General features: G+C 42.7%; 1 protein-coding gene across 1 annotated transcript in view; it reads left to right on the top strand.

Annotated features, from left to right (window-relative positions):
- Nucleotides 1-12,687, top strand: part of sgcz (sarcoglycan zeta) — a 220,120-nt gene that overhangs the window by 76,424 nt on the left and 131,009 nt on the right. Inside the window, exon 3 of the mRNA XM_033034510.1 lies at nt 1,498-1,585. Within this exon, the coding sequence (XP_032890401.1) occupies nt 1,498-1,585 (88 nt within the window). The remainder of the gene's footprint in view (nt 1-1,497; nt 1,586-12,687) is intronic.

Below are 12,687 nucleotides of genomic sequence, written 5' to 3'. Positions count from 1 at the left end.
ATTCTGAGACATAGAACCACATACTGAGAAAAGCACCTAACACAAAAGCTTGATAGGTAAACGGAGTCCTCCCATCACTGGGCACTTAGGCGCTGGTCCCTGTGTGACAGTAACTAAAAACTATTGCTAATGGGATTTAGGGGAATGAAAAATTGATGACCTGCTGCTATAATGTAAATATCAGAAATGAAAATAATAATATGCTAGTACTTCAAATGAATTCAATGCACTAACCTGTATTGTATAACTGTATATTTAAGAATAATATATGTCTTGTTCTATTTATATATTTACAACAAATATGTACTATTTGCTTTTCAGTTCTGACACTTTTTAATATATTTTTACATTACAGTAAGCTGCTTTGAAAAGAGTTGGGTGTCAGGTTGAAAGCTAACTGTTTTGGCTGTGACAAATTTGGATAGCAATTAAGAAACTGCATGGATGAATTATTAAAGTAATTAATGATATTCCTGAACAAGATCTGATGTGAGAGTCAGTGCCTAGGTGAGAGAAGGACATTTTTTTTTTAGAGAAACAAAGCTTTAATGAATTAATTTTTTTCTTTGTCACATGCTTTTGATTACTGTCATTCATTGGATGCCAGTTTATCGTCTCCACCCCATAAAATAATATTTTTATGTGTAATAGGGAATTATTTCTTGCCTTTTTTGGTTCTATCATAATTATGTCTCTACCCAGACAAATAATTTTGAATTCTGCGTGGAAGCTTATTGATAAATATAGTAGTCTGGAAGTTCCACAGAGATTCTCTTCATTGTCTGCTGAAGTATCTGTTGGGAAACTTACAGAAGCTGCTGACAAAAACTGCAAAAGGCTGCAAAAATGTACTACTCCTTGCACCAGTCTTCTGCTCTGTCAATCTGTGGTTAAAGGTGTGATGGGAGAACCCATGCAATTTCAGGACACTGAAAGTCCTGAAAATTGGTTCAATCAACACTGGATTATGAGAGAATCAGAAAGTAAGTAACATTTGCATTGTAAAGCTCACAGTCCAATCATGGATGGGTTCATTCCTGAAAGTTTGATCAAAGAAAATTCTGGCCATATGATGTGCAGTTAAGTCAAGCTTTGAGGCTTCAACAGAAGATTTGGCATTAGTTTTCCATTATCCCGTTCTCCATTGGTCCACTAATGAAATTAATCTTTCCTGATTTACCCAAAGTACAGTTTGCATAAGGCAGAAAATAGGTTTTCTCGAAAGGATTATCTATATTCTTGATTCATCATAAGAATGTTGAATTACTTAATAATAATTTAAATTGAGTGAAATAAATGTCATTGCAATACCGCGACAAGATGTGAATTTAATGCCTACACAATAAGGGGCCTGATGATTTGAATGAAATGACTTTGAGTTACAAGGGGTGGATTGCAAACCCTGTCTGGTAATTTTGCTTTGCATTCTTCAAGCTCACCTCAGTATCATTTTATCCCTCCCCACCCCATTTTTCCTTTCTTGTCATTATTTCTCAGGACAGCCCACTGATGTTGCAGTCTGACAGGAATGTAACTGTGAATGCCCGCAATAACCTTGGACAGATTACTGGGCAGCTGACAATTGGTGAGTTTGTTATTCTGTGATTGTATTTTTCAGTCAGAATCACTTTATCTGTCCGCTAATCGGGTGACAAGCTCTGTAGATCAAGTGTTTGCAGATTCATGCCAGCACTTACCCTCGTCTCTCAAGTCTCATTTGTATTAAAGCATGTCCAAGGCTTCAGATCCAACATTTCTTTTTTTGTCTAAATTACTAAATTATTTCTTTCAATCTGGGTTATATCAGCATTTGATCATCCCTTTCAGAAGCCTTACTATGGACTTCATTGCAATTAATTTATGCTATTTAATTAAAATATATCTTTTTATCAGTCTGCACTTCATAACCACCAATGTAATAGCTCTCATACCATGTTTCTCCACAAGATTTATAATGTGATATTCATTTTATCTTTAACTTCCTCTTGATGCCATGATATTAAATGTACTATCAAGCAATTTGCAGGTATCTGAGAAAAGATCAACATTTCATTTTGCATATGTTGTTGATGAGTTTTTATACATTAATTAATTTTATTTAAAAAAAATCCTAGTTTTAATCTTCCACTGGCTTATGCCTCAGTCATAAAATTAACTGATCCTTCTTCCTTCAGTTTCAATGTGAACACACAGCCGTACAAAGCGGGCTGAAATTATCAGAACACTGCAGGCTTACAAAATGAGGGCTGCAAAGCTTACTTCAAAATATAAATGCAACTGTCATTGTAGTCTCTAAATATTACCCTATAGACGAGACTGTATTCTCAGAAATACTAGGCAAAATTGCTTGTTCACAATCTAAAGCACTGGAATGAACTCCCTTGATAGGTCACTTGCCAATTCAAACAACCCAAAAGGCCTCAGGTTTGATTCTTGGCCTGTGCAAGTTAGATGACCTTTGCAGATGAGAAAGTACAAGGATTAACTTAAGGCTCCTTGGCCAAGAAGAAGAAAATCTGCTTAAGTGCTGACAGCTCATCTCTAGTTGGTGCTTTGCTGGAAAATGCATGAAAGGAGATCCTAGGTGAGCTATGGCAGCTGCAATTACGCTGCATAGCCAAAAGAAACATCAGATCAACAATGGAACAAAACGCTTGAGGCTTTGTTACTTCAGTCTTACATTTTCACAGGAAGGGCACTGGCAAGTGTTTCCTAAAACAACTTCAAGAGGCCATTTGCTTTTTCATATCGCCAATTAGACAAAACTCAAATTGAAAGTAAACCATAGAATAGCAGATATTTTTCAATCATCTTTTCCATATGTGTCACTGATTAGATTAGATTATAGCCGGTTATGGATTAGACAGTGCAATTCAAGTTTGTTTTTATCCTCAGAGGTCAAACTGTAATTTAATCATCCAGTCACACAGCATGATATGTTACTGGGCCTAGAACCAGGACATTCTCAGAATCTGCTTGTCTCAACCAAAGCAGTGGAGGATCATATTAACTGACTGTATGTTCCCAGAGGCCACAGTTTAAGAATAAGGAGTAAGCCATTTAGAACGGAGACGAGGAAACACTTTTTCTCACAGAGAGTGGTGAGTCTGTGGAATTCTCTGCCTCAGAGAGCAGTGGAGGCAGGTTCTCTGGATGCTTTCAAGAGAGAGCTAGATAGGGCTCTTAAAAATAGCAGAGTCAGGGGATATGGGGAGAAGGCCGGAACGGGGTACTGATTGGGGATGATCAGCCATGATCACATTGAATGGCGGCGCTGGCTCGAAGGGCCGATTGTACTATTACTTATTGTCTATGTTTTTGTGCTTAAAATAAATACATTATTCCCTTTTTCATGTATCCGCTCACTGGGTGGCTCAATTGTAATCATGTATTATTTATCCGCTGACTGGTTAACACGCAACAAAAGCTTTTCACTGTACCTCAGCACACGTGACAATAAACTAAACTAAAAGTCCACCCTGTGGAAAGTAGTTTGAGGGGGGGGGAGGCTGGTAAAGAGAGGTGATGGTGGGGCTGGGATAAAGCCTGGCAAGGGATCGGTGAATAATGATTGGGGGAGATTGTGATCATTGGCAGATGGATGAAATGACAAAGGCTGGAGATGAAAAGAAGATATGACTAGAGTGTCAGATAAGGAAAGCAGAGGAGGAGAGAAATTTAAAGCTGAAGGGAAGGATATGGGTGGAAGAGGATGGGGAGGAAAAAGATGGGAAATAAATGGAAATGAAGGACTCGGAGATGTGGAGTGGGAGATGGTACAGAGGAGGGGAAAAGAGTGGGATGAGTGAGTAAATAGTGAGAGAAATGTGAGTGCACCAGGGTGGGGGGAGGGAGAGAGGTTAGGATGGGAGGATGGAGGGTTGTTGAGAGGTGTTATGTGAAGGTAGATAATTCAATGTCAATGCTGCTGGTCTACCCAAACAGAATATGAGGTGCTGCTCTTTCAATTTGCATGTGGCCACACTCACTTGGCAATGAAGACAGTCAAGGACAGAAAGGTCGCTATGAAAATGGGAAAGGATTTAGATCAGTTAGCAAACGTGATGTCCAGCAGGCCTTGTGGGATGACGTTAAAAGATCCAACTTCAAGTAATAGTCCCAGTCCCCCTCCTCACACCCACTCCTTTCCCTTCTCTCTTCGTTTATTACAGACTTCTTGTGTTTACAGTAATTCAAGATAGAAACAGGCCCTTCTTCCCAATTTAGCATCAATAACTCAGTTACATGAATCCTCCACTATTACCATTTCGCCCTCACAGCTTGCTGCTGTGAATGTGACCACTTATTTGCAAACTGGGTACAATTTACAGTGGACAATTAACCTACCAGCCTGAATGTCTTTGAGATGGGGAGGAAACCATGAACAACTGGAGTAAACCCATAGGGTCATATGAAGGGCCCTGTCAGAACAGGGTTCCGACCTGAAACTTCACCTATTTCTTTTCCTCCAGAGATACTGCCTGGCCCGCTGTTCCTCCAGCATTTTGTGTCTTTCTTCGGTATAAAACAGCATCTCCAGTTCCTTCCTACATGTCATAAGAAGGAAATGCATATTATACATGGACAGCACCAGGGTTCAGAATTAAACGTAATCACTGGAAATGTAAGACGTCACTGTGTTGCCCTCATCAGCAGTACAAAGGCTAATAAACCAACACCTTTTATATCAAACCTATATGAATCTAAAGAAATGGCATCCATTTCTGCAAAACATAGAAGCATAGAAACATAGGAAATAGGTGCAGGAGGAGGCCATTCGGCCCTTCGAGCCAGCACCGCCATTCATTGTGATCATGGCTGATCGTCCCCTATCAAGAACCCGTGCCTGCCTTCTCCCCATATCCCTTGAGTCCACTAGCCCCTAGAGCTCTATCTAACTCTCTCCTAAATCCATCCAGTGACTTGGCCTCCACTGCCCTCTGTGGAAGGGAATTCCATAAATTCACAACTCCCTGGGTGACAGTTTTTTCTCACCTCAGTCTTAAATGACCTCCCCTTTATTCTAAGAAAAGATGAACTAAGGAAAAAAAAGTCATTTAATTGAGGAAAGCAAATGCTGAAGTTATGTAAAGTATGTTATTTCAATGTTAAGAGTTTAAAGTAATGATTTGTAGTTTTGTATTTAGTATTTTGGAGTGCCTTTCAATTACCAAGGGGTAGTTAATGAAAGATTTTGAAATGCAGGATTAATTCTAACTACAGGCAAATTATACTATGATTATGTTAATCACCTCCCAGAAGTAAAATGTAACTGAAAAAAGGCAGACATCCGAAGAAATAATTACACAGCTTCCTTCTATTGTCCCAGGGAAAGCTTGGGGCAAGGTCAATGGAAGTTTTGAAAACAATTCATACGTGATCTGGATCAGGCAGAGTTTAATTGAAAATGTCTCTTCTACCTAGCAACGTTTTCTGGAAAACCTGAGAAATAAAGCTGAGAAAGGGCTTCCTTATCGAGGCTGGCTGTAACCTTTCATTTTCGTTGGGAAGAGGGCACAAGTCCAGCCTCAGATGAACTGATAGTCACATGCAATGTTATGAGAAAATGAAAAGTAAAGACGTTGATGGAACTTAGGTCTAGAATGTGCTAAGTATGAAGCGTGTGCGGACGTGGCGCCGACGGACGAGAGGCAAAGCAAAGAAGTCGAAGCCAAAGAACGTAATGGAAACGAGGCCGAAACGACAATAAACCGAAAGAGTCCGAAGACGGAACGCCTACTAACCGAAAGGATGGGACGCCTAAATGCAAACTAACCGAATTTCATTCGACTTCTTTGCTTCATCTTCTTGTCTGTCGGCGCCACGTCCGGGTACCGTATGAAGCAGTCAAGTGGTAGGACACTGTACCAAAAACTTAGGGCCTTTGTGCTTGAATTTTGGGCTATAATGGCAGCTGTAAAAATACGGTACCGAATCCTTAGGGTGTTTGGGCTTGAAATTTGGTCACTTGTAAAATGGTGCTGCACTGGGGACTCATGCCTCTTTCTTGCTGTACAGAAGATTGAATGTCTTACATACACAGCGGGTAAGGTGGCATGAATGGCTTGTGCTCGGGTCACCAACATGGTTCCACACAATAATTTCAGGAGTCATGTTTGACTGAGGTGACAGTACAGCTAAATTCCACAGAGCTGAATTGCTGACCCAAATACTGAATTTGGGTGGACTTCCAACAGTGAGTCAGTCTCATGAACAGTGTCTGTGCAAACATGGAATTTGGTATGGAGGCAGCTTAGAGCTGGATAGATTGGATGTAAAACAGTGGAAAGAATTGGGTGTCTCATGTGCCGTTAAGCATCAAAGAGAAGAATTAGAAATGCTAGAGGTCCGTTCTATGATGTGCTACACAGTGGATGAAATATTTTAATCTCAAATATTCCTTGCAGCCTGTTAATGTTATGTACGTGTCCCTTGGTTCTGTTTTCAGAGTGCAAAATAATTTGTATGCATGGAATTGCATTAGCTTGTCCTCATAGCACTTTAAAACTTATACTGAAACAAGCAAAACTGACTCGGAAAGGTTAAAGCAACATATTGTAATCCTATAATCGTGGTGAAGCAATCAAAATTGATTCGGATGACTAATTCGATGTTGGTTGTTGAAATGACACTGAGAGTCATCATGGACTTAAAGGGCTGAATGGCCTCCTATATTGGAATAAAAGACACGAAGAAAGAGACAATATGGTAACAGAATGTACAGTGCCCATTATGATGTTTGGGACTAAGACCCATCATTTATTTATTTGCCTCCGTACTCCACAAATAGAAAAACATCACATGTGCTTAATGTGCACATTGTCAGATTTTAATAAAGGCATTTTTATACATTTTGGTTTCACCATGTAGAAATTACAGCAGTGTTTTTACATAGTCCTCCCATTTGAGGGCACCATAATGTTTGGGACACAGCAATGTCATATAGATTCAAGATTCAAGAGAGTTTATTGTCATGTGCCCCAGACAGGACAATGAAATTCTTGCTTTGTTTCAGCACAACAGAATATAGCTGCCCGGGAAACTGGGGGGCCTGGATGGTCTTCAGGTTGTTGTAGCTGAGATCCAGGTACTGCAGGCAGCTCACATCCCGCAGGAAGTCCTTGGTCAGCTTGGAGATCTGGTTGCGGGTGAGGTTGAAGACGCGCAGGATCTGGGTGCAGTTGGACAGCCTGCGAGGCACCGTGGTCAACAGGTTGCTACCGAGGTCCAGCAGCTCCAACGAGCCTAGCAGGTAAAGCCTGCCCCAGTTGAAGCTCCGCAGCTGGTTACTGCTCAGCACAAGCTCCTTGAGTAGCGGGGGCAGGCGGTCAAACACGTCGTGCGGAATGAACTCGAGTCTGTTGCCCAAGAGGTCAAGGCGGCTCAGGTTGGAGAGATTCTCAAAGAACTCAATGTACATGTAATTGCCGTCGCTCCACATGTAATTCAGCTGGTTGTCCTGGAACTCCAGCACGCTCAGCGAATTGCTCCTCAGCTGTGAGTAGGCTGAGGTATAGATGTCGTTCTTGCTCATGATCAGCTTGGAGAGATTGGTGAGGGTGTGGATGAGGTTTAATCTGTGCGTCAACCCTTCTATCTGGAAATAGTGGTTGTTGTTGCTGAAGTCCAGCATAGAAACATAGAAACATAGAAACATAGAAAATAGGTGCGGGAGTAGGTCATTCGGCCCTCCGAGCCTGCACCGCCATTCAATATGATCATGGCTGATCATCCAACTCAGTATCCCGTACCTGCCTTCTCTCCATACCCCCTGATCCCTTTAGCCACAAGGGCCACATCTAACTCCCTCTTAAATATAGCCAATGAACTGGCCTCAACTACCTTCTGTGGCAGAGAATTCCATAGATTCACCACTCTCTGTGTGAAAAATGTTTTTCTCATCTGGGTCCTAAAAGATTTCCCCCTTATCCTTAAACTGTGACCCCTTGTTCTGGACTTCCCCAACATCGGGAACAATCTTCCTGCATCTAGCCTGTCCAACCCCTTAAGAATTTTGTTAGTTTCTATAGATCCCCCCTCAATCTTCTTAATTCTAATGAGTACAAGCCGAGTCTATCCAGTCTTTCTTCATATGAAACTCCTGACATCCCAGGAATCAGTCTGGTGAACCTTCTCTGTACTCCACTTGAAGTTCCTGCAGTTCCTGAAAGGCGGACTCGTAGAGGAGGTCGATGCGGTTGTTTAAGAGGTCCAGGTAGCGCAGGTGAGGGAGGGAAAGGAACTTGGAACCATTCAGGGTTTGGCTGAGGGCATTGCCAGACAGGTTGAGACACTTGATGAACGAGATGTTCTCGAACTGCGCCGGGCTGATGTAGAAGATATTGTTCCTGCTGAGGTCCAAGGTGGAGCGGTGGCGGTCGCACTCGTTGTAGCTCACCGACAAGAAAGTGACTACATAAAATCGGTGGAAGGAAACGGGCAGGTGAGGTTTCGAGTCAGGGTCCTTCTTCAGACTCCATGACCCACTGAGTTCTTCCAGCTGTCAAATGGAGACATGGGGGACCACAGATGCTGGCATGTTGAGCGAAACACAAAGTGTTGGAGCAACTCGATGGGCCAAATGGCCTAATTCTGGTCCTATGACAAAGTGTCGAAGTAAGCCAACGGGTCAGGCAGCATCTGTGGAGGGAATGGATAGGCAACGTTTCGGATCAGGTCCCTTCTTTTCGAGCCGAATCAACGTCTGTCCATTCCCTCCGCTGATGCTGCCTGTCCCGCTGAGTTACTCCAGCGCTGTGTGAGTTCCTGCAACACTTTGTGTGTGTTTTATGATCATGATTCCAGCATCTGCAGTTTCTTGTCTCTACATAAACTAGGCCTCAGCAACACTGAGTGTACTAACCGGGAGATTATGTTGCTGCTGCCAAAAGAACAATTGACAATGTATGCACGGTAGATGTCACATTGCGTGGGAAACGAGGTCTCCAGGGAGACAGGCACAAAGTGCTGGAGTAACTCGGTGGGACAGGCAGCATCTCTGGACATTTATAAAGCATTACATTTTGGAACACAAGGAACTACAGAAGCTGGATTACGAAAAAATACAAAGTGCTGGAGTAACTCAACATGTCAGGCAAATTCTGTGGAGAACATGGATAGGTGACGTTTCGGGTGAAAGAAGGGTCTAAATTTTGAAGAAGGGTCCCGACCCGAAACGTCACCTATCCAAGTTCTCCGGAGATGACTAATCTTCAACATTTCACTTCTGACACTCAGACCAAACCCACGGTAGACTGAAGAGTCACTACGGTAAACTCACGGGCTACTACGTTCTTACAACGAGTTTAAACGTTTCAAATTTTAACTTCAAGAGTAAATTTGACTCGTGGAAATCTTTAAACATGTTTAAAATTTTTTAAGAGTTAACAAGTTTCCCGGGTACCTGCCGGTAGCGCCACGAGTCACTCAGTTGCGTCCACGAGTTCTGACGTTTCCGCTACGTTAATTGTACGTGATTACCACGAGTTTAATTTGTTTTAAACTCGCAGTCAATCATGGGTCGACTCGCACCGTGAGACAAGGGTTTAACTCAGGAACTGAAGAAGGGTCTCGACTCGTAACGTCACCCGTTCCTTCTCTACAGAGATGCTGCCTTTCGTGCTGAGTTACTCCAGTTTTTTGTGTCTATCTTAAGAATTATTCCAGGAATGAATAGGTTAGCATATGATGAACGTTTGACAGCACCGGGCCTGTACTCGCTGGAGTTTAGAAGGTTGAGGGGGGAACTGGTTGAAATTTACAGAACAATGAAAGGCATAGACGGAGTGGATGGGGAAAGGATGTTTCCACTGGTGGGAGAGTAGGACCAGAGGGCATAGCCTCAGAATTAAAGGGTGCTCTTTTAGAAAGGAGATGAGGTGGAACTTATTTAATCAGAGGGTAATCTGTGGAACTCATTGCCACAGAGGGCTGTGGAAGCTATGTCAGGGGATATTTCTAAGGCAGAGATCAACAAATTCATGGTTAGAACAGGGTTATGGGGCGAAGGTAGGAAAATGGGATTAGGAGGCAGAGATCAGGCATAATTGAATGGCGGAGTAGACTCAATGGGCTGAATGGCCTAGTTCTACTATAACTTGTGAACTTGTAAGTAAAACATCTGGAATGTGCTGCCAGAGGAAGTAGTTGAGGAAGGATCAATGCCAATATTTAAAAGACATTTGAACAGATACGCGGATCGAAAAGGTTTCAAGAGATATGGGCCAAATGTGAATTAATGTGGTAGGCTTAGATGGAACATGATTCCATGACTCTATGCCTTGCGTGGTTGTAAAGACTCAGGGTTTAGCTGAATTTGTGTTTGTATTTTACCAGTGCCTACTGTACATGCCATGCCGGTCGGTGTGTGGAATAGCCAGATAATGAATGTGCAAAAGTGCATTGTTCATTAGATTATACTGCCACCTGTAGGGTCAGGTGCTGAAACAAATATCATTGCAGTGCTCAGTCCTTGGATCAAGGTAATTGTAAACAAAAGAAAACCAGGGAACAAAGCAAAAATCAGATCAATTAACTTCTGTTGAAGGAAACTTCCTTTCCTGGATCTATCACAGAATTCAGATATTGGAGATGCGTAGGGACTTGGAAGAGCTGGTGCAGGATTCCCAAGATGCTAATTTGCAAGTTGAATCAGTAGTAAGGAAGGTAAATGCAATGCTGGCATTTATTTTGAGAGGACTAGAGTATAAAAACAGGAATGTTGTGCTGAGGCTTTATAAAGCAATGGTCAGACCGCATTTGGAGTATCGTGAGCAGTTTTTCCATATCTGAAGAAGGATGTGCTGGCATTGGAGAGGGTGGAGGGGAGGTTTACGAACATAATTGCAGGAATGATTGGGATAATTTACGATGAACGTTTGACAGCCTGTAGTCGCTGGAATTTAGAAGGATGAGGGGGAGAACTCATTGAAACATACCGAATAGTGAAAGGCCTGGATAGAGTGAATGTGGTTATGGGGAGAAGGCAGGGGTTATGGGGAGAAGGCAGGGGAATGGGTTGAGAGATCAGTCCTGATTGAATGACGGAGTGGACTTGATGGGCTGAATGGCCTAATTCTGCTCCTAGAACGTATGAACATCCAATAAATGATCAGCTCTCAAATCTATTGTATATGCAGCAATAAAATTATTAACAGTTGACTGACAAGGGGAGGTTTAAATATCCCAATGAAGACGATGTTGAGGGGTTGATTTACTGCACTATTTCTGCTAATTTTACACTGTTACCATTTTAAGTGTGCTGTCAATTGCGAGTTCAAACTGCCTGCCAAAGGCATGGAGGTATTTATTGAATGTATGTCATTGAGGTCCCCTGCTATTTTCCCTCAAAATCTGGAAACAGTGTCAAACATCAGACTTACCAATTAAAACCCCGTGCAATTGGCTTCTGCCACAGCTGTAGATTATAATTGGTGCCATTCGCCTGTAAGCACTCTGATCAGAAGATCAGTGAGACATTGTGGTTTGTGAATTCCCAGAGTATAATGGAATTGTTTTCTGCTGAATTTCATTTGTTTATACACTCTGAATATACACCAAGAGCTGACTATCAATGGCATTTGTGCTACTTTAATTTTGTTGCGTGAAGAATGAGAGACTCCAGCCGCAGGCCAAGTATGAAGCTAGGTGAATTAGAGGGTAGGGTGAAAGTTTGCAGCAAAAACAATAAAAATCAGTGAGTTCCACACACATGTAGAAGTTGCCCCTGATGCAGCCCCTGATGCAGCCCCTGATGCAGCCCCTGATGCAGCCCCTGATGAAGTGAAGAAAGAGTCGGGGAGTGGTGCCAGAGTAGGTTTGGAACAAGGACTGCTTCACGAAGCGAAAAAAGACAGGTGTAGTTGAGGTCCATGTGGGTGCCCAAGGCTACACCTTTGATTTGTAGGAAGTGGGAGGAATTTGGTGGTACATCGGTGCAGCTGGTAGACCGCTGCCTCTCAGTGTCAGACGCGGTTTCGATCCTGACCCCAGCTGCTGTCTGTGTTGAGTTTGCATGTTCCCCAAACAGAGAAGTGATGGGGTGCCCAGGTCTTCATCTTTCTTCTTGCTCCAGCAGGACACCACCACTTATCACATCATTCTCTCCCCATTTCTGTAGCACTCTCACCGTGACTTCCTGGTCCACACAGCCCAACCCACTCAGCTCTCTCCGTCCCTGTTACTGTAACTGTAACTGTAGCAGATGCTGCATTGCCCTGTCCGCCATCTGTCTTCGCTGCCACGGTGAGGTCAAGTGCACACTTGACAAACAGCATATATTCCACTTTGATAGCCAAATGATATGAACATTCAGTTTTCCAATTTCTGGTTATCCATACGCCCTGTATTCTTTTCTCACTCCCACCAGTCCACGCAGGTTTTCCCTCCCTGTGTTAAGCTTTTCCATCCTTCCCTCTTTATTAACATGATTAATGACCCTTCCTCACATGGTTCTATTTGCCCAGCATCCTTCTCTTTTCTGGTTCCACATATCACTTACTAGCCTCTGTCTCTACTTTCTCCCTCCCCTGTCTTACCTGTTTCCATCTGCCTAATCTCTCTCCACCCCCACACCCTCCATTTTACTTGTAGATACTGGTTACCTACCTTCTAAACACTCAATCCCGATGCAGAGCTTAACCATGTCTTTGCCTCGACAGATGTTGCCTGAACCATAGAGTTCTTCCA

The sequence above is a fragment of the Amblyraja radiata genome, chromosome 1 (assembly GCF_010909765.2).
Source record: "Amblyraja radiata isolate CabotCenter1 chromosome 1, sAmbRad1.1.pri, whole genome shotgun sequence".
Classification (NCBI taxonomy): Eukaryota; Metazoa; Chordata; class Chondrichthyes; order Rajiformes; family Rajidae; genus Amblyraja; species Amblyraja radiata.
This window is presented reverse-complemented; position numbering and strand designations above follow the sequence as displayed.